Below are 27,584 nucleotides of genomic sequence, written 5' to 3' on the forward strand. Positions count from 1 at the left end.
ACCAGGTGACCACGGAGGCCATGATCACCCTGACCTGGCTGCTGAGGCTCCCGCTGCCCGCGGTGCAGCAGAGCTCCGCCCAGCTGAACCAGCAGCTCTTCCTGCTGCTCAAGGACTACTCCAAGGCCGGCGCGGCCAGCGGGGAGAACTACCAGCTGGTCCAGAGCTGCTTCAGGGTACGGGTACCCACACTGAACCCACGGGGGAGACCCACGACGCACTCACACATCTGGGCCTCACACGCTGCGGAGAACACGTTGAAAACGTTTCAAATATTTACGGCTCTCTCCCTCTCCCTCTCCCTCTCTCGCCCGCCCCCCAGTGCATCACGGTGCTGGTGAAGAGTGTGAAGTCCAGTAAGATCTCCGACACCCAGCTGCAGGTGCTGCTGGGCTACGCTGAGGAGGACATCTACGACCAGTCCCGGCAGGCCACGGCCTTCAGCCTGCTCAAGGTCCTCTCCTCTCCTCTCCTCTCCTCTCCTCTCTGTGACCCTCTCCTCTCCTCTCCTCTCCTCTCCTCTCCTCTCCCTCCTCCTCTCCTCTCCTCTCTCCTCTCCTCTCCTCTCCTCTCCTCTCTGTGACCCTCTCCTCTCCTCTCCTCTCCCTCCTCCTCTCCTCTCCCTCCTCCTCTCCTCTCCTCTCCTCTCCTCTCCTCTCCTCTCCTCTCCTCTCTGCATCCTGTCCTTGGTTCCTCTTCAGTTCATCTCTCGTATTAAACACCTGCCACCATGGCCTCCCGCAACAACCAGAGCTAATTTTAGGACGGTGAGGCAGTGTGTATGTGTTAACCTCTAGTAAAGGAGCCGGGTTCTAGAGCAGTGTGTGTGTATTCTAGAGCAGTGTGAGTTTGTTCTAGATCAGAGTGTGTGTGTGTGTGTGTGTGTGTGTGTGTGTGTGTGTGTGTTAACCTCCTGGTCCTCGGCTCTCCAGGCCATCCTCTCCAGGAAGCTGGTCGTCCCGGAGATGGAGCAGCTGATGACCAAAGTGGCCAAGCTGGCCGTATCCAACGGCAACTCGGTGGTCAGGATGCACTCCAGACAGGTACGAACATACACCCACACCCACTCCGTCTCACTCTCTGTGTCTCATTCTCTCTGTCTCACTCTCTCTGTCTCACTATCTCTGTCTCACTATATCTGTCTCACTCTCTCTCTGTCTCACTCTCTCTGTCTCACTATATCTGTCTCACTCTCACTGTTTCTCTCACACATACACACACCCCATGTAACAGTAGTTGGCTAGTGATGGCTGGTTTAAGGCCTGACTCTGATGCCGGCTGCCGCTGTGCCCTTGAGCAGATCTACCAGAAGTACCTGCTGGACTACCCCCTGGGGAAGAAGCTGAGCGGTCACCTGGAGTTCATCGTGGCCCAGCTGAGCTACGAGCACGACACCGGGCGGCAGGTCGCCCTGGAGATGCTGGAGTACATCTTCCAGACCTTCCCTCAGGTACCAGCGCACAAATCACACCTGGTACCCCCTAACCCGAGGGGTACCAGGAGACCACAAACACATGCTTGTACCTCCCTTATACCTGGGGAGCCTCTTCAAACCCGGTGCTGACGGCCAGGCACTGGTGTGGTCCTGGATGGGTTGTTGTTTGGTCTTGGTTCTGACGGCCTGTGTGTGTGTGTGTGTGTGTGTGTGTGTGTGTGTGTGTGTGTGTGTGTGTGTGTGTGTGTGTGTGTGTGTGTGTGTGTGTGTGTGTGTGTGTGTGTGTGTGTGTGTGTGTGTGTGCGTGCAGGACATGCTGACCCAGCACAGCGGGCTGTTCCTGGCCCCTCTGGCGCTGGTGATGCTCAACGACGACTCGGCCCAGTGTAAGAAGATGGCGGCCCTGGACATCAAGGTGCTGCTGGCCCGGCTGGACCTCACCCAGCAGAACGCCCTCTACGCCCTGGTGCAGACCTGGATGGCTGCGGAGAAGGTAGGGTCCCCCACAGCCTTAAGGTCCTGGGTCCCAGTGCCTCCAGCAGGGAGGAGGGTCTTAGCGCCCTGACACCGAGATAACCAACCGCTCACATACTGCAGTTAACCCTGAAAGGTGACATATACATATAGCACCAGGTGTGAGCCGTTACGAGCCATTTTGAAAATCGGCCTCTTCTGACAATCACAAGTGGGCGTGTCCACCTAGATGTGTGCCGGAGAGATGAGCAGCGTTGGCTACGGTCCACTGGGGTAGGGCTGGTGGACCGATCTATCCAGCGTACATCTAGGTGGACACGCCCACTTGTGATGTCACTATGAAAATCGTTCCTTCCCTGTGCGTGTGCCAGCTGGTCACACCCACACCTGGTGGCATGACGTGAGCATGTAGAATGGGTCAGAATCTCCCCACATGGATTATAAAACGTTAACTTCTCTGACCTAGTTAACGTTTTGTATGGAATGTGATCCACTACATGTATGTACTACATGTAATCCATCGCAGTGCTTTGACCTTTGCCCTCTCCTCACCTCTGCCCTCCAGGCCAACCTGCGCCGTCTCGGGGCGCAGGTGTGCGGCCTGTTTGTGGAGGTGGAGGGGGACAACTTCGCCCGTCGCCTTGACGACCTGCTCCCCGCCATCGAGAAGGCCATCCACCCCGACAACTACGAGGATGTGAGTCGTCGTGGCCGCGGCCAAAGGGTGATCCAGGTGTTTTTGGATGTTCGTATTTTTACACTAATATTACTGTGTGTGCGTGTGTGTGTGTGTGTGTGTGTGTGCGTGTGCAGATGGAGGAGGAGGAGACGGAGAAGGGCGCTGACCGGCTGCTGTTCAGCTACCTGACGCTGGTCACCAAGTTGATCCAACACTGCCACCTGCTGGAGCTCTGCAAGCCGCGTGACACGCTGGACAACATCTGGCGTAAGACGCGCACACACACACAGGCGCATACACACAGACACGCAGACTCAGGCACACACACACACACACACACTTTGATAGCAATCAATCAATCTCAATAAATCATTGAAAGAAGAAAAGTCAACAATCCTGCCGCATTTAAACACTGACCTCTTCCTGCTCTGTGACGCCCCCTGCAGGCCACGTGGAGGCCCACCTGCGCTACCCCCACTCCTGGGTGTGGCTCACGGCGTCCCAGCTGTTCGGACAGCTGTTCGCCTCCCAGCAGCCCCAGGGGCTGGTCCAGATGTGGAGGGAGGAGGGGGAGGCGGAGCCCCCGCTGCCTGTGGCTACGGCCTTCCTCAGCACCAGGCTGGACAGAAAGGTCTGTCTGTCTGTCTGGTTTCAGTCTTGCTTCCATTCATTCATTCATTTATTCTTTCAGCATTGCTATAAAATATTCACATTAACTGTGTGTGTGTGTGTGTCCAGATGAGGGAGTGTGTCCTGTCCTTCTCCCACCAGCTCCTCTCAAAGTTCCTGGACACGGCTTCAGGAGAGCAGGTAACCATGGAAAACCATTCAACATTTGTGTTTTACAAATTTTCCTATTTTTGTATTTTTCCGGCCAGGGGGTGAATCACGAAAGCCCACGACGGTGAACGTCCCTCCTTGGACGTCAGACTCTAACTGACATCTTGTCCCACAGATCGTCAAGAACCTCATTTTCGTTGCCAAGACGACCTACCTCATCTCCCCTGAGTCTGAGGTCACTTCCCCAGACGGTGACATCACCGCTCAGGAAGGGGAGGAGGAGGAGGAGAATGAGGAGAAGGAAGAGGAGGAGGAGGAGAAGGAAGAGGAGGAGGAGGAGGTGAAGGAGAAGGAGGAAGGTGAGGGGGAAGAGGAGGAGGCTGAGGAGAACGAAGAGGAGAGAGAGGCGAGAGAGCAGCGGGCGGCGGAGGTGGAGAAGGCGGAGGTGGAGCGGGAGGAGAAGCAGGTGGAGGAGGGGGACCAGGACGACCGGCCGCCCTCCCTCCTCTGGATCATCAAGAAGCTGTCTCTGATGGCCCGCAGGGAGGCGGCCAACACCCCCAAGATACCCCTCAAGGTACTCCCTCACTCATCCCTCATCACGCACATGCACTCGTTCACTCACATGTTCACTCATTCACTCTAAATTCCTCACTCTAAATCACAACAAAAATGTAAATCACTCACAAATGTACTTGCTTACTTACTTCACACTCACCTGTTCATTAACTCACTCATTCAAAGATAATTGCCTCTAATTGCCGCTCTGTGTTCTGAGACCTGTCCCCTCCCCCCCTCCCCCCTGCAGAGGCTGTGTGTTCTGATGTCCTCTGACCCCCCCCTCCCCCCTGCCGACGGAGGCTGTGTGTGTTCTGAGTCCTCTCCCCCCCCTCCCCCCTGTGTGTGTGTTCTGATGTCCTCTCTCCCCCCTCACAGAGGCTGTGTGTGTTCTGATGTCCTCTCTCTCTCCCCCCTTACAGAGGCTGTGTGTGTTTAAGTTCCTGGGGGCCGTCTCCATGGACCTGGGCCCCGAGCGCCTGGCCCCATACCTCACGCCCATCCTCCAGCCGCTGTACCGCGAGCTGCACAGCACCTACGCAGAGCAAGGTGAGGCCCGCGGGGGGGAGCCCAGCCCGGACCGCCGCCGGGGATAGGACAGTGTAGAGGTCCACTAGGGACCAGGGAGGCCCGGGGGAGCGGGGGGATGGGGAGGCAGTACAGTGTCGAGATGTATGCTAGAAAGATCATCCTTCCCAGCATGCCCAGTGGACTGTACCGACCGGTAGGCTCTCTGTCAACGCAGGAGATGGCCGTCATGTTCATGGATGCCTACGTTGATGAATGAACTGCGTGCAAAAGAGATATTGTCCTGTGAAAGTGTGCAGCTAAATTAACGTGTGTGTGTGTGTGTGTGTGTAGACCCCATCCTGAAGAACCTGTCCCAGGAGCTGATTGAGCTGCTGAAGAAGCAGGTGGGGCTGAAGACCTTCTCCATGGCGTTCTCCGGGGTCCAGAAGGAGTTCACCCTGAGACGAGCCGCGCGCAAACGCCAGCGGGCGCTGCAGGTACGCCCTCACCTGTAGCTCACCTCTTCACCGCTCTCTGAGTTCACTTCGCTGGGTGTAGTTTCCTTTGTCTCATTGCAGACAGAAGTGGAGTGTCGTGTTCGGTCACTATTTGCATAACAGGCTTGTCTTTAACAACCTGTTTGAAACCTATACATGTCTGGGGAGGCGTGGGTTTGTTTGCATGATGACTCAGCAACACATGAAGGCGCAGCAGGGACACCAACCCCCCTCCAGGAGGTGCGCAGTGTCCTGGAGCAGAGTTAACGCGTTGTCCTGTCTCCCGCCTGCAGGCCGTGGCGAACCCAGACGTCGCCGCCAGGAAGAAGATGAAGAAACACAAGAACAAGATCCAGGCCCGGAAGAGGAAGATCGAGGTCATGCGGCCGGGCTACAAGGCCAAGAAGCCCAGGACCCAGTCACTCAAAAACCTGGCCGTGCTGCGCTAACAATGCTAGGGAAGTTAGCATCCGCATTGCTGACAGACGCTAGCACAAGGGGACCTAGCGTCCCGGCCGTTGCGCTCCCCGTGTTGAGCGGCGGACTGGGTTTTGGGGTCTGGTTCACTTTGTGCGGCCACAGAAGAAACAAAAGCAGCTCATTCAGCCGTTGGATCTGAAGCGTGACCAACCAGGAGGATTGTGGGTAAAAACAGGCACCGACACGGACGACGGCTGCTTGTACAACAGGCCACGCAATGTTTTTAAACGATCCCTTAATGTTCTTTACGTGTTTGTTACGGCAGGAACTCTGTTTCTGTGGCTTTGTATATTGTGCTGAATTGACCAGATGTTATTGGATTCTTTTTAGGTGGTGTTGATATTAAAACCTTTCCAATGACGACTGTGTACTGTTATGAGCAGTTTGATGTCACAATTAAGAACGCAAAATGATTTCAAAATGGTACAATCACTGAAAGCAGTCTTTACTATGTATCATTTACAGTATACAAGCAAATATAAATATGCAATCATAAAACTTTGGGTATACAATTCTTCAACAGTTAGTGTTCAGTAACTAAATGACTAACATGCAATCCAGGTAAAGTTTTATCTTGTAAAGAACATCCCTTAAAAAAAATAGTGGAAACACAAAAAGGTTTTAACGGGCCTGATTGAGACTTGAAAGGTGGAGTGGGGGGGAAATGGGGGTCGCCAGTCGGCCCCCTTATCTTCAGTAGTTTTGGTCACAAGTTTCAATAGCGGATATTTCGGGATAAGAAAAAACAGTGAACATCCGCTGACTTGAACCTCTCCGTTGCACCGCAGACGTCTGCTCGGCCAAACCGCCGCGCCTCCAACAGAACGTATGAATGTGCAGTCGAGGGTCGGAATGAGCTACACGTCTGGTGTTCCACGGTTCTCTGAAGGCTGGCGGCCGTAACGGAATCAAACAAACAGAGCATCTGAAAGGGCCGTCTTTCTCAGCGTGGAAGAGTGGAGTCGAATCACATGGTTTAAACACAAGCTACCCCCCCCCAGTGAAACCAGCCCCGTCACGGTTCACAGAGGACCCACAAACGACGTCCTCCAGCGCGGCCGCCATTTGACCGAGACGGGAGGACTGGAGTAAGGCGCTTCAGTCTCTGGTGTGTGTGTGGAAAGGCGTTTTGGGCGGGGCATGGGGAAGGCCAATCGGGAGGCTTTATACAGCGGGGGGGGTTCAAAGATCACGGAGTATGTACAGAGAAGGCATGGCGGGGGGGGGCGGTCACACAGACATCTACTGCCGGCTCTTCAGGGACTCCACCAACCTGGAGAGGGAGGGGGGAGAGAGAGAGAGGTTGGGGAATGAGGAAGTACTTTCAGGTGGTCAATATCCAACACAACTCCACCTGTTCCCTGTGGAAGTGAGACTAAAGCAGGAACACTCGTCCAGAACCCTCACCAAACACAGCCATACCAGCGCTGCATTTACCAACATGTTGCAACTTGAGCATTGTATGACTATTGGAAAGTGTCCCTTTAGTAGTGTAGGGGGTGACACGACGGCGGTCAACACGTCGCCAAATGAATGAGGCTCCCGTTATAAGACTGCATGTTTCTTGAAGGCGGTCTCAGGGCAAGAACCTCTGCTAGTTTCAGATCGATTGTCACAAACCAGAGGTCATGCATTATTAAAACCACCCAGATGTCCGGCCTTAGTGCCCGTCTGTTAAGGAGCATTATGGGGGGGGGGGGGGGGGGGGGTCCTACCATTCCATGGCCTCGTCCAGGCCGGTGCCCTTGGTGGCCGAGGTCTTGAAGATCTGCCACTTCCTGTCCTTGAGGCAGGGCAGCCCTAGGGCGTTGGCCACCTCGGTGGGGGTCATGGCCTGCTCCATGTCCTGCTTGTTGGCGAACACCACCAGGATGGCCTTCTTCAGCTCCTCCTCCTGAGGAACACACGTTAAGACCACAGAATGTTTACCTTCAATAGCGTATACCTTCAACATTATACCATTTACCTTCAATAGCGTATACCTTTCACGTTAAACCACTAACCTCTAGCATTACACCATATAACTATTTACGTTAGAAGGATATGGTATAATGTTACACCGTAAACACAAATGTTACCGACCAGTGTGATGCCCATTAAATACATGACCCCCCATTGACCACCCTCCCATTACCGCTGTAGAAGAAAAGACCCGAGAGCCACCCCCCCCTCTCCCATTTAGCGTCTAGATGTTCTGGGACGCGGAGGAGTACTCTCACCTCCAACATGGCCACCAGCTCAGACTTGGAGATGCCCATCCTGTCCCGGTCGCTGCTGTCCACCACGTAGATGACCGCGTCTGTGTTGGAGTAGTAGCACCGCCAGTAGGGCCTGAGGAGTCAAACCGTAACCTTAGAGTCAGAAGCCAGACATCACTGGAGCAGTGACGTTACTATACGTAACATCATTGCTACAGTGATGTTTAGTTCTCACAACTCCAGTTAGTGATATTGCTGTATCACACCACTCGCTACGGTGACAGTAAAGTATCTGGGGAGGAGGTGACAGCTTAGTATAGTAAAATTAAAGTTTAGTAATACATATCAATTACTACTAAGAATAGTCCCCATAAGAATAGCGATAAAGTGGGTCAACGGTGTTATGGGCCCAGAGCGTGGGGGGGGGGGGGGGGGGGGGGGTAGGAAGGTAAGAGTCACTAGATGTAGGTCATTCAATGGAAAGTCAAGCAGCTCAGAATGCAAATGAGAGAGAGCAAAGGAGGAAAGGAGAGAGCTTTGAAGAGGTAGAGGAAGGGCAACAGGAAACCATCCACACTGCACCAGAGAACCACAGCAGTGTTGGTTCTACCTGTACCAGTCAAGTCTCTGTGGGGAACTGGCTAAGACTGGCGCTACTGGGAAGATAGACGCTGCGGTCGTGCTTTTAATGTTCTTGACATCATAAAAAAAGCAACTGTTTTATGATAGGTCAATATCAATATTTACAGCGAAGCTTAAACACACATTGAAGGCCAGCGACTAGCTACAACTGCTCCAAGACACAGCTACGTATTTTTACATTTCCTGTGTTAATCACACAACAAGGCCTTGGAACCTAGACGTCTCTGGACTTGTGAACAAACGTCGCTCCTCCACACCTGATGCTCGTCTGTCCTCCCAGGTCCCACACCTGGAACTTGAGGTTCTTGTAGCTGACCGTCTCCACGTTGAAGCCGATGGCTGAGGAGAGGGACCAGCGCAGGGTTAAAGGTCAGGCGGGTATCTGTTAACTTCAGAAAGCTCCCACATGTTCAGCCAAACACGATGAATGCGTTCCCGGTCGCTCCAGATCAACACTGAGCGCAACTGTCAAACTTCTGCTAAACATGTGTGGAGGTGGAGGAGAAGAAGGGCTGTGAACGGGTCTCGGAGCTACGTACTCGGGATGGTGGTGACCACCTCGCCGACCTGCAGCCGGTAGAGGATGGTGGTCTTCCCGGCGCCATCCAGCCCCAGGATGAGGATCCTCATTTCCCGGGTGCCAAACAGGCCGGAGAACAGGCTGGAGAAGAAGCCACCTGCAGACACAGCGGAGGAGGAGACGGTGGCGCATTACCAGAGGAACTACACGGTCCACACAGCGCGCAGGACCCGGGACCAGAGTGGACCAGCCCGGCAGACTGGTTCCATACCGCACAGGACCAGGGATCAGAGTGGACCAGCCCGGCAGACTGGTTCAGCGGGTCTGGTCGGGTCGGGTCGGGTCGGGGGGTGGGGGTGGGGGGGGTTTACTGTGAATGTGACACCAGCACACACAGCCCCATGCTGTCTGATGGTGTTTATACACATACGGCTTAAACGGGCTTCGATTAAATACACAGTTTGAAAAAAGTAGGTCCCAATTGATCCACATAGGTTAACAGTGCCATGGTATCCAGCAGCTAGCATCAGTGGTAGCAGGACCAGGAGTCCACGACCCCGGTCCACCCGGGGGGGGACGGGGATCACTACACTCGAGGGTCTTTGGATGAATAGATACTGTTGCGCATTACCAGACAAATACGTTTCGCCAAATAGAAGCCAGTGTGATTACTTACCCATTTTGACAATCGGATTCTCAGAGCAGGTTCACTAGCAGCTCAGCTGTCTGAGGAACAACCGGAGCTTCCGTGTGGCTGACGTGTCTCTGGAGGCGTCACCGACCCCGCTGCGATCCTCCGCCGCACATTCACCACCATATTAACACCTATTATTCAGACCGATTGTGGATGTATTTTAGTAATACATATGATTAAAATGATGAACATTTTTGATTTTATGTAACTATTTGAGCCGTCTTTATTTTTTCATGCGTTTTAAAGACATCCCTATCACTAAATAAAGGTATGGAAAGTGCGTCACCGAAAGCGAAGGCTCTGCGTTGTTCAGCGGACGGGTTGCGTTCAAGACACATCCGCGTTCACAACGCGTCGCGCTCCTTGAGCGTTTTGAACGAGGTGTCTCTGAACGCACCATCACACGATGGGTTTCCGTCTCCACAGCATCACGTTCATCACTACAGAGTAGAACTGGAATACCTGGAATACGGGGAAAACGCAAAGTGTTCATCTTTTTTTTTACGCGAAATGCGTGCATAACGAACCAGAAAGGCTGCACATCCTGACTTCATCTTTCGACCCGACGCATCCGAGTTCAGATCAACCGCGGATGGACCTGGCGTCTGTCCGCTGAACGTCATCCGTGAGGGGAGCCTGGGTGGGGACCGCGATGGTAGAGCGGTCGGACCGAGCGCCTCTCCTGGACTGGGAAGAGGTCCCCCCCCCGGAGAAGCCGGAGGAGGCGGGGGACGACAACGAGAAGCCCCCGGCGAGCCCCTCCAGCAGCCGGGCGCTGGGGTGGAGCACCAGTCCGGGGGGTCCCAAGTCTGTCTGCATCGACACAGGCGGCGGCGGCGGCGGCATCGCCCTGCCCGCGACCTCCATCACCCCGGCGGCCCCGGACGCCCCGCTGTGCCCGGACGCGGACGACCCTCCCTCGGACTCCACGCCCGAGGAGCTGTCGCTGGAGAGCAGGATGGTGAAGTGGGAGGAAAAGGACCAGATCGTCTCCGTCTTTGTGGTGACATTTAACACAAGATCAGGTGAGGCGGGAATACGGATAACGCCTTTATATTAACTATCACTATGGGATTATCAGAGGCGGAATTATGTGCACAGTGTGTAATAATGTGATCGAAAGTGGACAGCGATGCAAACAAAAAAAAACCAGAATGGAATTGCAGACAGAGAGAGAGACGAGGGGTCTCAGCCACGCCTAAAGCTGAAGCCTTTTATGTGGAAAACCGAACCCCGAACCCCAGACGAAAACCCGCAGGTCTACACGAACCGTCGTCCACATACCGACATGATCCACCAGACCTGAAGACCAGGCGTTTAATGGGTGGATGTTCATGTAACCCTCCCGGGTGGAGGTGGCTAGGGACGGCTCGCAGTGATTAAAAAAAACAGTCTGGCGGTGCGATTCATTTTTAATGAGGGCTGTGGTCAAGATCCACTCAGGATCTATACCTCATCTATACCCTAATCTATACTCGAATCTATACCCTCATCTATGAAGAACTTTTGAGTGTCAAAAAATATTTTATCAAGGACACTGATTGCTCTCATCAAAACGTACAATAACTGACGAAAAAATGTAAATTGATATTATAAGAATGCATTATTTATTACCCATTTAGGCTGAAGACACGAGTGCAGTAATATGGGAGGAACAGTCAGTCTGTTTTAATGTAATCAATAGAAACCTTGATGATGGTGGGCAGAGGGTATCGATCAACAGGTGTGTGTGTGTGTGTGTGTGTGTGTGTGTGTGTGTGTGTGTGTGTGTGTGTGTGTGTGTGTGTGTGTGTGTGTGTGTGTGTGTGTGTGTGTGTGTGAGACTTATGCATGGCACTATGCACAGCATTTTGGCTGAGTCACCTCCATCTCCTCCTCTCCTGTCACTGACTTGTTTCCTCTGTCACCTCCCTTCATATAGTCACCTCCTCTCCTGTCTCTGGATACTACTCTCCTGTCTCCTCTCTCCTACTGTCACCTCCTCTCCTACTGTCACCTCCTCTCCTACCGTCACCTCCTCCCTCCTCTACTGTCACCTCCTCTCCTACGTCACCTCCTCTCTCCTACTGTCACCTCCTCTCCTACTGTCACCTCCTCTCCTACCGTCACCTCCTCCCTCCTCTACTGTCACCTCCTCTCCTACTGTCACCTCCTCTCCTACTGTCACCTCCTCTCCTCTACTGTCACCTCCTCTCCTACTGTCACCTCCTCTCCTACTGTCTCCTCCTCTCCTCTACTGTCACCTCCTCCTCTCCTACTGTCACCTCCTCTCCTACTGTCACCTCCTCTCTCCTACTGTCACCTCCTCTCCTACTGTCTCCTCCTCTCCTCTACTGTCACCTCCTCTCCTCTACTGTCACCCCCTCTCCTACTGTCACCTCCTTTCTCCTACTGTCACCTCCTCTCCTACTGTCACCTCCTCTCATCTACTGTCACCTCCTCTCCTACTGTCTCCTCCTCTCCTCTACTGTCACCTCCTCTCCTACTGTCACCTCCTCCTCTCCTACTGTCACCTCCTCTCCTACTGTCACATCCTCTCCTCTACTGTCACCTCCTCTCTCCTACCGTCACCTCCTCTCCTCTACCGTCACCTCCTCTCCTACTGTCACCTCCTCTCCTACTGTCTCCTCCTCTCCTACTGTCACCTCCTCTCTCCTACCGTCACCTCCTCTCCTCTACTGCCACCTCCTCTCTCCTACTGTCACCTCCTCTCCTACTGTCACCTCCTCCCTCCTACTGTCACCTCCTCTCCTACTGTCACATCCTCTCCTCTACTGTCACCTCCTCTCCTACTGTCACCTCCTCTCTCCTACCGTCACCTCCTCTCCTCTACCGTCACCTCCTCTCCTACTGTCACCTCCTCTCCTACTGTCTCCTCCTCTCCTACTGTCACCTCCTCTCCTACTGTCACCTCCTCTCCTACTGTCTCCTCTCCTCTACTGTCACCTCCTCCTCTCCTACTGTCACCTCCTCTCCTACCGTCACCTCCTCTCTCCTACTGTCACCTCCTCTCCTACTGTCTCCTCCTCTCTCCTCTACTGTCACCTCCTCTCCTCTACTGTCACCTCCTCTCCTACTGTCTCCTCCTCTCTCCTCTACTGTCACCTCCTCCACTCTGTCTCCTTCTGGTCTCACTGGGTCTTTTCTCAGTCCTTTGATTATCTCCGCTGTGTGACCCATCCTCCCCTTCTCTGGTTGGGGCAGTAGAGACTTGTGGAGGGTCCTCACCTCCTCCCTCACCTCCTCCCCATCCTCCCCTTCCTCCCCATCCTCTGGTCGGGGCGGTAGAGACTTGTGGAGGGCCCTCACCTCCAGTCAGTCCTCAGCTGGCGGGACGGCAGCAAACCTCATTCTGCTTTGTCCAGTATAAGGATTTTAACTGTGTGTGTGTGTGTGTGTGTGTGTGTGTGTGTGTTGCTAGGTAACATGCTGGAGTGGTGTCTCCCCCGGGACATGGACCTGGACGGCGTGGAGTTCAAAGCCATCGCCAGCGGATCCCACAGGGTGTCCACTGACTTCATGTAAGACACACACACACACACACACACACACACACACACACACACACACACACACACACACACACACACACACACACACAGGATGTTGGAGTCCCAGCTGAAAGGTTCTGGGTTCGATCCCCATTCTCCACAGTCTGCCCTGAAGGCGTCCATAACTCACCCTAACACCATCCTTCACAAAGTATTGATATCAGTACACACACACACACACACACACACACACACACACACACACACACACACACACACACACACACACACCAGAGCCAGAGCCATCTGCTAGTTCCTCAATTGGTGACCTTTAATCTCTCTCTCTCTCTCTCTCTCTCTCTCCCACAGTTACTTCCGGAAGGGGAGTTACTTCGGCCTGGCGTGCTTCGCCAACATGGCGGTGGAGAGCGCGGTGGAGCGCGGCGCCAGGATGAAGTCGGTGGGCATCCTGTCCCCCTCCTACACCCTGCTGTACCGCTACATGAGCTTCCTGGAGCACCAAGTCAGGTGAGGGCTCCGCCCGCTAGCACGCCCACGGGCTAGCATGCTAATAGGCTAGCAGGCCAATAGAATAGCGTGCTAACAGGCTAGCAGCCCAATAGGCTAGCAGGCCAATAGTATAGCATGCCAACAGGTCAGCATGCTACAAGACTGCTACAGCATAGCAAAGGGCCTCACAAGGCTCTCGTCCTCCATGGTCCTCTGGTTGACCTCTGGTCCTGTGTGGAGGGCACAGCGCACACGGGAATCAATAACACACGTCGTGGGATTATTAAAACGATAACTCGAGTGCAGGCCAGAGGAGAGCCTCTCTGCGCTGATGGAGTATGGTCATTAGTGTAGGCGTCAGTGGACCCAGACACGAGGCGTGTGGGGTTAGTCTGTTTGGACCTGCAGACCTCTGTCTGGACGCGGTCCCAACACAACACAGAGCAGGTAGATAGATTTTCACCCTGACAGCTCGTTTTCCCGGAGAACGGACACACGGTTTTTGACAAACAGTGCCCGGGCCCTGGTGTCGTCATGGTTACTAGAAGGGTTGAGGCTTTCGGTTGAGCCAGTGAAGGGAAGCACAGACAATGATACCAAATACAGCCAATATACTTACCAATATACGTACAATATACAGGCAATATACTTACGAAATACATCTAATAAACATATACACTTACGAATATAAAATCCAATATACCTACCATTATACAAACACTATACATACCAATTTAATACCAATACATCTACCAATATACTGACCAATATACATCTAATATGCTAATTAACATCCTCCTGGGCCCTACATCATTTAATCAGATGATGACTTGTGGTCATAAAGGATGGATTCCCCTCCCCATCAGGGACCGTCTCCTCCTGACTCCTCTCTCTAAGCCTCCTTGCTCCTCAGCCCCAGGGTGCGTTCTGATCCCAGCCACCACACCATGTGACTTAACCCCAACCTCAGAGCTCCTCATTGGTCCATCACCCAGCTCCCCAGACCCTGAACCACACCACACACTCCAGATCACCCTTCGACCGCCTGCTATTGGCATGAGGAGGTGGTTAGGATATACAAAACAAAGGACTTTCTGTGGACAAGAATGCAGCGAAATGCGTGACTCAGTGACCCAGGGCCTAGTGACCCTGGCTCCCTGTGTCGGACGGGTCCTGGGGCTGAGAGAACCAGTGACCCAGGGCCTAGTGACCCTGGCTCCCTGTGTTGGACGGGTCCTGGGGCTGAGAGAACCAGTGACCCAGGGCCACCCTGGCTCCCTGTGTCGGACCAGGCCTGAGTGTAGTGGACCTGGTTTTGTGCCCTATACACCCCTGTACCCTAGTCCCGTCTTCGTCGTGTTGCTTAGAGGCGGTTGTGGGCTGATCTGATGATAATGGTTTTATGGGTCACATGTGGAGGATAAAGAGATGCTTGATCATTGTAAGGATCTTCATTCACAAACCCATTCATATTATTCATTCATTCATGTGACACTGAATGGCCCTACCGATTCATTCTGAATGAAGTGGATTGTGGTCACGCTTGTAACCATGGTAACCAGACAATAATACTCCGGTCGGTCTTATCTTGTAAACAGACAAGTTTAATCCCCGTCTCTGGTCCCCTGCTGCATTCTTATCCCAGTAGATTTAACTCAATTGGGTCTTGCTACTTAAACCTGGAACCCAAACACTGGATTAACCAATCAGCTGAGGGCCAGTAAGTGGTCTGTCTGAGGATCAGTTTAAATGAGCACACACATCCACACCACCCGGAACCTGTCTCACACACCCTGCACCTGTCTCACTCCTCCCTGTCTCTCTGCCGTACAACTACACAACACAGTGCAGTTTCACAACACAACAACACAACCAAACTGCTCCACGCTACACAGCTTCACAAATACACAAATACACAACACAATGCCATACGATTACACAGTAGAAGCGGTCCTCCTCCCCTGGCCCCGGGTCCAGACTACAGGTGGAACCAGAGGGCTGCCCGTGTCGTTCCATATGCATGGAGGAACACATCAGCTTTACACCATGAATAAACCATGACCCCTCCCTCCATCTCCCTCCGTCTCCCTCCATCTCCCTCCGTCTCCCTCCGTCTCCCTCTGTCCCCCCCCCCCCCCCCCGCCTTTCTCCCTCCCCCCGTCACCATCCGTATCGTCTCCCTCTGTCCCCCCGCCCCCCCCCCCCCCCTTTCTTCCTCTCTCTCCCGCCCCCGTCTCCCTCTGTCTCGGCCCCCATCGTCTCCCTCTCTCTCTCCCCCTCCCTCTCCCTCTGTCTCTCCCCCCCCTCGTCTCCCTCTGTCTCTCCCGTCCCCCGTCCCCCTCTGTCTCCCCCCCCCCAGACTGCAGCTGCAGGCCCCCGGCCACTACTCCCCCCTGGAGGCCTTCTATGAGGACAAGAGGGCTCTGCTGCCCCCCGGTGGTGAGGGGGTGGTCACCGCCAGCCCGGCCCACACCTGGAGCACCACGCTCAGCCACAGCATGCACCCCGAGATGAAGGTGGGTGAGACGCACGCACGCACACACACACACACACACACACACACACACACACACACACACACACACACACACACACACACACACACTCTGTATCATGCACGCACGCACGCACGCACACATGCACACACACACACACGCACACACACACACACACACACACACACACACACACACACACACACACACACACACTCACTCTGTATCACACACACACACACGCACACACACACACACACACACACACACACACACACACACACACACACACTCGCTCTGTATCACACACACACACACACACACACACAGACCTGTAGCAAAACACACACACACAGAATCATCCAATAGATTGCTACATCAAATCAAAAGATTTTTAATACAATTGGTGGTCGCGTATGTCTTTGTATGTCAGTGTGTGTGTGGAATGTTAACGTATTCAACTCCTGATTACACAGTTGTATAGTGCCGATTATGTATTTTAAAAATGTCAATAATAATAATAAAAAAAAAGTTTTATATATATAATAAAAAATAAAATAATAATCAGGAGGTCCGAGTTCCGGACCTCGGTGACCTGATAGCTGGCTATGGCCGTGGGTCCTCCTGGTCGTCATCTGAGTGTCACTGGGAGTCCCGGTGCTGAACGCCCCTGATGGGCATCAATCCCGGGGGGGGTTCTCACTGCAGCCCTGCTCTCCGATTGGCTCCCCCAGATCACCCACCCGGCGGGCTGCATGTCCCAGTTCACCCGCTTCTTCGGAGAGCAGATCATGGTGATGTGGAAGCTGGCGCTCCTCCGCCGAAGAATCCTCATCTTCTCGCCGCCGCCCGTGGGCGTGGTCTGCTACCGAGGTGAGCTCCTCCCCCCCGGTCCTCGTCTGTCGGCGTCAGAGCCGTGACGCCCCCTGGGTCCGTACTTCACGCAGTAGACACTCACACAGCGGTGTCAGCGTAGGACAGACACAGCTCTGAACACTGATTATGAACACTAATTATGAACACTCATTATGAACACTAATTATGAACACTAATTATGTAGACTAAACGAATGGTAGATATGGTACATACAGGTGAGTCTCAATACACTTGAATATAATATTAATTTTGATTATTCAATTTAAAAAGTGAATATCATATATTATATAGATCCAGTACAACCAAAGTGAAATATTGAGAGATATATAATGAATTTTGTGTTTTCATGAGCTGTAAGTCATAATCATCAAGATTAATACCAACAAAGGCTTGAAATATTTCGCTTTTGGTGGAATGAATCGATATAAAATACTTTCAATTTTTAAATTGAATTATTTGAAATGAATGAACTTTTCCATAATATTCGTATTCGTTGAGCTGCACCTGTAGAGGAGCAGACCCACGACATCACGACGAGCCATGACCCCTGGTGGTCTGCCTTCCATCTCCAGCTCCCACTCAAGTATCTCCTTGCCGTGTTTCATTCGTCCTCGTCTCTCTCCTTCTCCTCAGTGTATTGCTGCTGTTGCCTTGCCAACATCTCCATCCCCGGAGTGGGTGTGGCCGTCCCGGAGTTCCGCCCCTTCTTCTACGTCAACGTGGCTGACATCAGCGCCCTGGAGAACGAGCTGGCCTACGTGGCATGTGAGCGCTCGTAGCCGTGTGACGGACCAGGGTGCAGGATAGTCTAGCGGTTGGGGTGTTTGGCCCCACCCAGAAAGGGTCCTGGGTTCGAAACCCAATGTCTGCATCCTAACCTCTCTTGAGCAAGACGCCCAAACCTCCACCTGGTCCTTGATGAATCCAAAACAAAACTCACTGGAAGTCCCTTTTGATGCCAAGAAGTGAGTCTCTGCTAAATGATTGAACTGCTCAAATTGTGTGCGTGTGTGTGTCCCTGTGTGTGTGTGTGTGTATGCATGTGTGTGTGTCTATGTGTGTGTGCACGCCTGCGTGCCTGTATGTGCACCTGCGTGTGTGTGCCTGTGTGTGTTTGTGCGTGCGTGCGTGCACCTGCGTGTGTGTGCCTGTGTGTCTTTGTGCGTGCGTGCGTGCACCTGTGTGTGCGTGTGCGTGTGCGTGTGCACAGGCACGACTGAAAAGATCTTCGAGGAGAAGAAGGACCTGTACGACGTGTACGTGGACAACCAGAACGTCAAGACGTACCGGGAGGGCCTGAAGCCGCTGCTGCGCCTCAGCGCCGCCGACAAGGACAAGTACCGCCGGCTCACTGAGCAGAGGTAGGCCCCCCCAGAGGTAGGCCCCCCCAGAGGTAGGCCCCCCCAGAGGTAGGCTCAACCAGAGGTAGGCCCCCCCAGAGGTAGGCTACCTGAGCAGAGGTAGGCCCCCCAAGAGGTAGGCCCCCCCAGAGGTAGGCTCAACCAGAGGTAGGCCCCCCCAGAGGTAGGCTACCTGAGCAGAGGTAGGCCCCCCCAGAGGTAGGCCCCCCCAGAGGTAGGCCCCCCCAGAGGTAGGCTACCTGAGCAGAGGTAGGCCCCCCCAGAGGTAGGCCCCCTCAGAGGTAGGCCCACCCAGACGTACGTTACCTGAACCCAGCAGCGGTAGGCTAACTGCTCAGACTCTGAGAGCAGAGGTTGGCTACCTGAGACCAGATGGTTCCTGCAATAGGCAACACGGTGACTGTGAACCTCGTTAATAGTTTGTTTGCGTGTGTGTGTGTGTGTGTGTGTGTATTTGTGTAGGCAGATGCTGTTGTACTCTCAGGAGGTGAATGGAGACTCGATTTCTAGTGAAGAAGATCTCTTCATACTGTAAGTACATCATGGCCACACCTGAGATCTCTCCTTCAACGCCATGACATAATCAACATAATTTTCAAGTTCCTTGCCAGGAATGTCCTTCCAGAACACTCATTTGATTGCTCGGGTGATTTCCCTCGTTAAGCACTGTGTTGTGTCTGAAAAGCACTGGATGAGTAACGTTGGATTGACTGATCGACAGTCATTTCTCGTCTCTCTGGTTCCTCGTCCCTCTAGGTTCTTCTTGGAGCAGAACAACCGGATCTTCCAGACCCTGAGCGAGGTGGCCGGCAGCCCGGACCCCACCCTGACCCAGGAGAGCGTCCGGGCCATGGGCCTGGACCCCCACGGAGACCGGCTCTTCCTGCTCCACCTGCTGGAGATCTACGGCTACGACACCCTGCTGCTCTCGGACCAGCTCTGCTGCAGCTGAGACGACGGACCCACCAGCCGTCACACCCCCCCCCCCCCGGATCGCCTCCTGTGTTTAACCGGTGGGGCGGGGTCGCGGAGACCCACACAGTTCCCTCCTGGAACTGTGTGCCTGCCCCACAGCGCCCCCCGCTGCTGTGTGGTTCTCCTGCAGCCACGGGGCTGTGGGACAGAACATACAACAAAACTTTGTTATGAACCCAGCGGGGCCCTGTACTCTGTACTCTGACAGCACCCTTGGATGTTCTGATTGGTCCGAATTCGGCAGCTAATCGGCTAATGATGATGTCTGGTTTCCTTGACAACAACGAGAGACAGTGAGTTTTCAGTTGGCAAAGAGGGGTCCTTACAGGACGAAGGTTTGACAAACACACGCCGCAGACCAGTAGGCCTCCTAGAGCAATACATCCTCAGCCCTAGCTGCTTAGTGACGCGTGTCTGACTTCACTGCAAGGTGGAAGTCTGGATTAAAGTACTGAATGACGCCATCCCCCCCCCCCCCCCCTGAGAGAAGGTCAATGGTTTGTCCAAGAGGGAAAGTCGGGTACTAATAGGCTGAAAGAACCCATGTGCAGCATTTATGGAGGTTTGACGAAACACGGCCCCGTTTTGTAAATGAATGGCCAGTAGGCCTGGTTTCTAATCGATGTACAGTCGTGTGAACGCATGCGTTTGTTTTGGGATGGGGCAGGCGGTCATCACCGTCGTGTGTCACGTCATGTTGGGAGGTTCTACCGGGTCCGGGTGTAAATATCCTTTTAAAGACTTTAGAGTTTGACATAGAAGTTACACATTTAAGTCAACACACTGTAAAATCCACCAGCCAATCCGCTTGTAGTCTTGGTCGTCCGTGGCCGCGCTTTGAATATGAAACGCAGGGAGAGAATCTGTACAAAAGAAGAGCTTTTTAGTGGTGGAACGTTAGCATTAGCCATACACACTGGAGTGCACACATTAACTGGTATATAACAAACTAGGATTTGGATGCGTTTGAGTTCTAGTATTTCAATAGAAGAGTAAGCTATTGGGCTTGGTTTCCAAGGGCAACAGTCTGTTCCAGTCCACTTTAAGAGAAGAACGGAATAATGGAGTATGTTGTTCTTCCTGTGAATCCTGGGAGTGACAATCTTATAAAAGAAGAAATTGACTGAATGCACACATTAAATAGAAAGTAAATGTTAAGAATCCATTCCAATACAGGAAGATGTGTTGATGTCTGGAAGTTGTGAGCGGCGTCTGCTTAGCTGGTGTCCTTGTGGCTGGAAAACAGCCAAAGCCATAGTTATGTCCTTCAAAATGTGACATTTTTTTCTTATCATGCACTACAATGGAAGGACAGAAGTTTTAGAAACCAGTTGTAGATATTTGACCTTGGGGTTTCAAGGTTGACTGACCTCACTTTGTTTCCCTCCAAACTGTCAATCGATATTTTTTAAATGTTGGTTTTGTTTTATTTACGTGAGATATTTATGTATTTTGTTTTGTACGAGCCGTTATGAATAGTCGTCGGGTGTGGATACTCTAATGCTGTGATGTCTACGTGTGAAGTTACGGGATCAGAAACCGGCTTTGTGGTTCTGGTTTCGTGCGGCGCCCTGAATCGCTGAACCTGCTGTTCTTCGTCGTGTGTAAACGCTTGATCTAGTATCACATTTTCTCACTACAATCTATAAACACTAAGCTAAGGTCCATGCTAAGCTAAGGTCCTGATGGACCAATAAACGGCCCTCTTGTTAAAAATCAATCACTTTATTTATTTTACTGTAAAGGCATTAAGAATAAAGTGCAAAAAACACTTTCAGGATTCAACCAACGATCACTTGGTGTTTTTCTTCATGGTTTCTTGATGGTCTGTGTGGGTTTCAGTTGTGAGGCTGAGTGTGTTCGGGATGCACCCCCCGGTCGGGTTAGGGGTTAGGACGATCAGCGGCCGAGTGGATCCACCAGGTCCGGCAGGCGGGGTCTCTTGGGGTCCCGTTCCGACAGGACGCCGTGGCAGGCGTCACACACCTTGTTCAGCCTCCCCTCGTCGTACTCCAGCGCCACCTTGTGGTCAGAACACTTCCCGCACACCACCTGGGGGACCAGGAGAGGACTGCGGTTACACGGTCGGACCAGATCGACTCATCATGGATTAAGCCATATAACGATGTTGCCACTCGACAGGGGGGGGGGGGGCTGTCACTTGTCTGAGTATACACACATCGGATCAGATTGGAATAATGGTCGGAGACCTGGCTGACTCCGCTACGCCAGGTGGTGGCGCTGTAGCCCTTTCAACAAGTGGTACTAGAGACACTTCTGGTTCACGGCGACGTAAAAGCAACAACAAACTATCTGGCTGCATACAAACAAAGATCACGTACGAGGAGTTTGACGAGGCAACAGTAGCGTACATTTTGTGCATTTTTCACTGTATACAAATGCATATGAGGGAACAAATGGAGCTTTTTGCTGCTGTGGCGGCGGCGATAGAATTTCCGGGTGAAATCCCCGGCCGAAATTCTCGGGCATGCGCAGGACGCAAACTCCTGGCAATACGATACGATCGAGTACACATGCAGGTAGACAGCCGCCTATGACCGGCTCAAGCCCAGCTATCCTATCGACTTCGCAAAATCCGGTCCTGAGACGATCCTTTTGGCGAAGCAGATCGAATAAACCTGTTTACATCCAATCCAATCTTTATTCAATACGTTCATTATTACACGATTATGCTCCAGCATGTAAACGCAGTCAGTCAAATCAGAAGCCTCCCTTACACACGGTGTCCCCGCTAAACTACAAGGCTATCTGTTCAGGCAGCACTAGTGATGTTCACCAGTACAGTGAGGTGCACTGTGGTTCTCTCACTCCACTATGGTTCACTATGTGGTTTGCTCGCTCCACGTTTAAGCGTCTACAGACAGAGCGCAGGCGTGAGGGAGTCGCTCCAACAAGGACCTGCACCCTTCAGTATTTAACCATGTGATGATGATGTCATGTGATGATGATGTCATGACTCACGCAGCCACACGCCCTGCAGTGGTGGCGTCGGCGGCTGAAGGCGTTGAAGGCCTGCCGACACTTCATGCACTCCGCCGCCTCGTTGTCCCGGGTCCACCGCGGCGCCCGCCGGCCCAGCTCCTCCTCCTGGTCACGGGTTCACATCCCCTGTTACCGCGTTGTCATTTTCATCCAAAGTGACTCAGTGATTTAGTTTAAGGTCATGAGTCATGAAGGAGCCGCTACGTCGTTACGGGCGTCTTGCTCAAGGACGCCTGCCGGGTTATTGGGGATTCGAACCCAGAACTTTTTCGACTGGGAGTCAAACACCCTAGCCACTCGGATACCAGCAGCTCTATGGTTGAGATGACCAATGAGCAGGCAGTCGCATTGTGTTCAGACTTGTAGCATGAAGGTGAGAACATACCGGTTCGGTCAGAGCGGACGCCTTGGAGGCCAGCTTTAAGGTTTCAAACTTCTCATGGGAAACATCAATAGCTTCTTGGATAACCTGGAGGAAAAAATATATATATCAACACATGATATGACTCCCATATATTATATTTACATAAAACTAAATCTAAAGTCTTACCTTAATCCATTCATCTCGTTCTTTTTCAGAGCTGGAAAAGTCAAAAGTGCAATTATAAAGACAGCTCACCCTCTACCACCAAAGTCAAAACAGTAAAATCGGCTATTGACTCATTTGCAGTCTATTCCAAAATCTGTAATCATCTCTTATCATCTTTAACCATGCACTGAGCTCCTCCTCCTCCTCCTCCTCCTCACCTAGCCTCCAGCTCCAGGGTCTTCTCCTTCCCAGAGATCTGGAAGCTGTGGGGGTGCTCGGGGTTGGCGGTGCGCTGTACCGTCATGCCCTCCACCCCGATGCGCGTGCGCACGCCGTAGCGCTGGCCCACCAGGACCAGCCGGGGCGTGCAGCACAGCAGGAAGTCGTTGAACTGGGAGGGAGAACGGAACCAAGAGAGGTTACCACCACCCCCCCTCCTTCTACTGCACCCTCGGATGAGGAGACTGACGCCGCTGCGTCTCCTCACCCTTTAGTTAGACTGATGTGGGGAAACAAGTCACTGCATCATCTGTTGTGGGATTACCATTTAGACCCTGGATAAACTATCGAGTGATCAGACCAGGAAGAGGTATGGCTCTAGATAAAGACAGTGATCAGACCAGGAAGAGGTATGGCTCTAGATAAAGAGGGATCAGACCAGGAAGAGGTATGGCTCTAGATAAAGAGGGATCAGACCAGAAAGAGGTATCGCTCCATGGCAGACGTGTTCCTGGCCGCCAGCTTCAGCAGTCGTCCCTCCCTTAGGAACTCTGTGGACGGCCTCAGGATCTCCTCCTCGCTGACCATCTCAAAGATGTCCAGTCGCTTCTTCAGACTTTCCTACAAAACACCAACAGACAAGACAATACATGGTCCTCTAAAGTACGGGTTAAACCAACACAGTCATCTAAAGTACGGTTAAACCAATACATAGTCATCTAGAATACCACAAGGGGGATATTATAGGGGCCCTACTGTATCACAGGGGCCCCTATGGTATCATAGGGCCCCCTATGGTATTCTAGGGGCCTCTATAGTGGTGGTACCTACAGCCCTGTGGATGGCGCTGTTGGAGTGTCCTGCTGCCATGGCGATGGCTACCAAGGCCTCTGCAGAAGAGGAGGGAGACAACGGAGACAGGAAGTGTTGAGACTTTGTACAAGACAGGCTGGAGGCCACATGGCGAGTCCTAATATGTATGTACTGTATGTATGTTTGCGCGTGCGTGCGTGCGTGCGTGCGTGCGTGCGTGCGTGTGTGCGTGCGTGCGTGTCCTCACTCTCAGCGGGGGCGTGGTCTGGGTCGTCCCGAGGCAGTCCGGTCAGGTAGGCCGTCAGCAGCATCTCGTAGCGCGGGACTCGCTGCACCGGCTCCAGCATGTGGTGCTCCAGGCTCAGGCGCCCACACGCTTCCTGACTCTGGACCAATCACACAAGCACAAGCACGACTTAAACCAAAACATTAGAAGAACAATGATAAACTAACTCTGTAAAAGTGTGCGTGTGTGATTTAAGTTACACCCAAACTAGTGATATATATGGTGAGATGTTACGTCTTGACTTCACCGCAATGGAAGTGAATCTTTTGAACTCCCCCCCCCCCCCCCCCCTACAGTCCCATGTCCCCTGTGGTCCGGACCTCTATCTCCAGCAGGACGGTCCTGAAGGCGGCCGACCGCTCCCTCCAGGCCCTCAACAGCTCCATGGCCGCCTCAAAGTTCCCCACGTACTCCGAGTACATCCTCAGGAAGGGGGCGTGGCGCAGGAGGACGTCCCCCAGGGCGGGCCGCTCCCACCTGGGGGGGCGGGACGTGATATTTTGAAGTGCCAGGACAGTAAAACATACAATAAGTGCGTCGTGCATCGGTTTACAGAACCTGTTCTAAAAGGGTTCTGTATATACACACAGACTGATTCATAGCCGGGGGGGAGGGAGGGTGAAGGGGGGGGGGGGGGGGACCCACCAGTGCAGCATGCACTCCTCCAGGTCGGGCAGGAGGAACTGGCTGTGGAAGGAGTGGATGGAGGAGACGTTGGAGAAGAGGTTCCTCACCACCTCCAAGGGGAAGGAGCCCTGGGACGCTTCTTCAGACAGACGGGAGCAGAACACCTGAGGGAGGAACCAGAGGAACTCAGACTGATCTGCACCTCAGGTCCGTTACCGATAACATGGTAACATATCCGTTAACATGAGGCATGACTGGCTTCCTATCTTCTTATGAACGAAAAATGGAAGACTTTCACGCCTAAATTCATAAACATGATGTTAGCAGAAAGAATAAATCCTACATCAAAGAGCCTCAGGGAAGGTGTGGAAGAGACCGGATGTTTTCTAAACCGTACCTGGTCCAGGAGGTGGAGGCGAGCGACGTAGGCCCGCTCAGTCATCAGGAGCTCCGTCGCGATCTTGTACAGTTTCTTCTTCCTCTTGGACTCCTTCTGGTCCTCATCTTCTGCATCCATGTGTGGACCAACGTCCTCACCAGTCCTCCCCTCCTCCTGACCCATCAGGTCCTCCTCGGAGCCCACCTCCACTGGCCCCTGGGCCCCCCCGCTGTGGTGCAGGAGCTCCAGGCCGGTGCCTACCCGCAGCCCAGGACCGGGCCCTACAGGACCAGGACCCAGGGCTACAGGACCAGTAACTACAGGACCCCGAGCAACAGGACCAGGACCCAGAACTACAGGACCAGGACCCAGGGCTACAGGACCAGTAACTACAGGACCCCGAGCAACAGGACCAGGACCCAGAACTACAGGACCTGAAGCTACAGGACCAGGACCCAGAACTACAGGACCAGGACCCAGGGCTACAGGACCTGGACCCAGGGCTACAGGACCAGTAACTACAGGACCCAGGGCTGCAGGACCAGTAACTACAGGACCTGGGATTGGGTCTGTGGAGAGACCTCGAGAATCGTGAATCAAGGCGGTCTCGCTGTCGGTTTGATACTTTCTCTTGCAGACCGGAGACCCGGAGGTGGAGGGGCCCGATGGAGTTAGTGGAGAACATTCTGACGGGTCAGCGGGGGGGCTGAGGAAACAACAGTTACAGAGATAATAGGAGTTGTTGAATACTAGGAGGGGCATTTTGAAAAAAAAAAATGATTTGGGGGTTCAAAAGGTTCGCCGCTGTAACCTGAGTCCGTCCTGGGGGTCTGGGGTCTGGGGGGCGAGGACCTGGGGGGTTGCGCTGCGGGGTCGAGCCCGCTCCTCCTTCCTAGCGCCGCCGGACTTGGTCGGGCCCGACCAGGACCTCCTGAGCCAGACGGTGCTCCTGCTTCTCCACAGGCTGGGGCTGCGGCGTTTGGCCGGCTTATGGGCAGCGTCTCCTGAGGGAGGGCTGGGGGGGTTAGACTGGCCCTCGGCGGCACCACCTCCTCCTCCTGCACCTCCTCCTCCTCCTCCTCCTCCTCCTCCTCCTTCTCCTCCCCTTGGGACTGGACCCAACAGCGAGGTCCTCACGGGGCTGGTCCCCGTGGGACTCCTGGGGGTCAGGGGCTCCGCTGGGATGACCCGGATAAGGACCGCTACCCTCTGGGCTCTCTGGCCGTTGGGTGGTTTTCCTTCACCAGCGGGACACTGGGAGGCCAGCAGTGAGGAGACGCTGGTGGACTGGAGGCCTCGTGGTGGTGTGAGGTTCTCCTGCCCAGAGGCCTTCTCTGGGGTCCGGAGGGGGGCGGGGTCAGGGAGTACTGCAACAGGATGGGGAGACTTTATCAGTCTTGTCTTTGGATGGAACCAGATGCACCAGAAGATCCACAGCCTACCTTGTGGTTCTAAAGGAGGGGCCTGGGTTAGGTCTCTCCTCTGTGGACTCCGATGATCCGACGCAGCCCCTGAGTGTGTGTAGGATCCACTCACACCACTGCTGACTGGAATACAACCACAACCAGGTACTCAGGGAATCTGCAAGTATTTATTCTTTTGAGGTCATTTTTAAAATAAATGAAATCAGAAGAAAATAAATCAGGTAGTGGTTGGGGAGATCAGTGTTGAAGACAGCCCCTCGGTGTGGAGAAGTGAATTGTGTTCTCATGTGACTCCACTAGAGTGTGACTCCACTAGAAGCTGACTTCATTTCCTTCCTCTCACTGAGTGTTGGTGTAATTCTCTGTGTTGTAAGTCAGCTCATCCATGTCGATGGATTTCATAAGATACAACTCAAATGTAGGTATTTCAGGTTTTTTTTTTTAAGTTGTAGTTTTTGGACAATAAATACATAGGCCTTGGTAGAATAAAAAAAAAGTTGGTGTGGAGAAAGAGCAAGTATGTAGACTTCAAAAGGTAGCCCACTATCACTGTATGTTTGTATATCATATTTATTTATTTGTTTTCTAAATGCACCAAATCAACTTTTATTTAATTAATTTAATGATTTTAAAACATGTCAACTACACACAGGAAAGCCCGATATGGTCCCAACAGCACTGCACCGTTCATATTATTTACAAAGTCATATTTTGTACTAAATTTGTCCTACGCTATATATTCAATAGCGTGTAGGTCTACTTTATAGACTTGTTCTGATGGCGGCGGGCCCTTTTAATCAGTTGGAAAGTAGAGAACGTTGCTGATCGATAGTCAATCAATGCCGCTGCGACCCGAGTAGGTAGCCTACCGGGATTTTACACCAAATACAAGTTGGCCATGTTGTTGTCCGAGCGTCTACGAAGTTGACAACATTTGCTTATTAAGTTAAAGTTGATTAAATTCGTTAATTGGCTCACCATTCTCCGAGGCGTGGTCCTCCACTGCGCCTCTCGACCTCCTTCTTAGCGCCACCCGTCTGAACTCCGTCTCCGACTCGACCTTCAGCACCAGGCTATGTCTCTTTTTCAGGTCGAACATGTCGGGGGGAGGATACAGTCACGTGATCCC

At 52.9% G+C, this 27,584-nt stretch overlaps 4 protein-coding genes across 4 annotated transcripts in view; 2 read left to right on the top strand and 2 right to left on the bottom strand.

Annotated features, from left to right (window-relative positions):
* Positions 1 to 5,837, top strand: part of utp20 (UTP20 small subunit processome component) — a 33,618-nt gene extending 27,781 nt beyond the window's left edge. The window contains 13 exon segments of the mRNA XM_084483434.1: positions 6 to 176; positions 323 to 454; positions 933 to 1,043; positions 1,301 to 1,450; positions 1,746 to 1,928; positions 2,475 to 2,606; positions 2,723 to 2,855; positions 3,035 to 3,219; positions 3,327 to 3,398; positions 3,544 to 3,945; positions 4,349 to 4,475; positions 4,788 to 4,933; positions 5,227 to 5,837. Coding sequence (XP_084339560.1) covers positions 6 to 176; positions 323 to 454; positions 933 to 1,043; positions 1,301 to 1,450; positions 1,746 to 1,928; positions 2,475 to 2,606; positions 2,723 to 2,855; positions 3,035 to 3,219; positions 3,327 to 3,398; positions 3,544 to 3,945; positions 4,349 to 4,475; positions 4,788 to 4,933; positions 5,227 to 5,382 — 2,100 coding nt within the window. The 3' untranslated portion in view covers positions 5,383 to 5,837.
* A 16-nt stretch (positions 5,838 to 5,853) lies between these two features.
* Positions 5,854 to 9,532, bottom strand: arl1 (ADP-ribosylation factor-like 1). The gene is made up of 6 exons (XM_084483435.1): positions 9,450 to 9,532; positions 8,793 to 8,930; positions 8,511 to 8,592; positions 7,633 to 7,744; positions 7,129 to 7,307; positions 5,854 to 6,686 (listed from the first exon to the last, which is right to left on the bottom strand). The coding sequence occupies exons 1-6, from the start codon at positions 9,451 to 9,453 to the stop codon at positions 6,656 to 6,658; spliced, it is 546 nt and encodes a 181-aa protein (XP_084339561.1). The 5' UTR covers positions 9,454 to 9,532; the 3' UTR covers positions 5,854 to 6,655.
* A 460-nt stretch (positions 9,533 to 9,992) lies between these two features.
* Positions 9,993 to 19,152, top strand: LOC311362933 (DENN domain-containing protein 11-like; the record flags this gene model as incomplete). Its single annotated transcript, XM_084482845.1, has 9 exons — positions 9,993 to 10,492; positions 12,889 to 12,988; positions 13,328 to 13,486; positions 15,828 to 15,984; positions 16,698 to 16,836; positions 17,473 to 17,604; positions 18,050 to 18,200; positions 18,663 to 18,731; positions 18,957 to 19,152. Exons 1-9 carry the CDS (start codon positions 10,120 to 10,122, stop codon positions 19,150 to 19,152), a joined length of 1,476 nt encoding a protein of 491 aa, XP_084338971.1. The 5' UTR covers positions 9,993 to 10,119.
* Positions 19,153 to 20,937: 1,785 nt separating this feature from the next.
* LOC311363114 (uncharacterized protein) lies at positions 20,938 to 27,554 on the bottom strand (the record flags this gene model as incomplete). Its single annotated transcript, XM_084483046.1, has 15 exons — positions 20,938 to 21,227; positions 22,158 to 22,283; positions 22,564 to 22,647; positions 22,729 to 22,759; positions 22,926 to 23,098; positions 23,404 to 23,547; positions 23,758 to 23,816; positions 23,987 to 24,125; positions 24,346 to 24,502; positions 24,671 to 24,816; positions 25,050 to 25,420; positions 25,574 to 25,737; positions 25,843 to 26,398; positions 26,474 to 26,578; positions 27,434 to 27,554. The coding sequence occupies 15 exons, from the start codon at positions 27,552 to 27,554 to the stop codon at positions 21,075 to 21,077; spliced, it is 2,529 nt and encodes an 842-aa protein (XP_084339172.1). The 3' UTR covers positions 20,938 to 21,074.
* Positions 27,555 to 27,584: the final 30 nt, after the last annotated feature.

Source organism: Micromesistius poutassou (assembly GCF_964030765.1).
Source record: "Micromesistius poutassou genome assembly, chromosome: 18".
Taxonomy (NCBI): domain Eukaryota; kingdom Metazoa; phylum Chordata; class Actinopteri; order Gadiformes; family Gadidae; genus Micromesistius; species Micromesistius poutassou.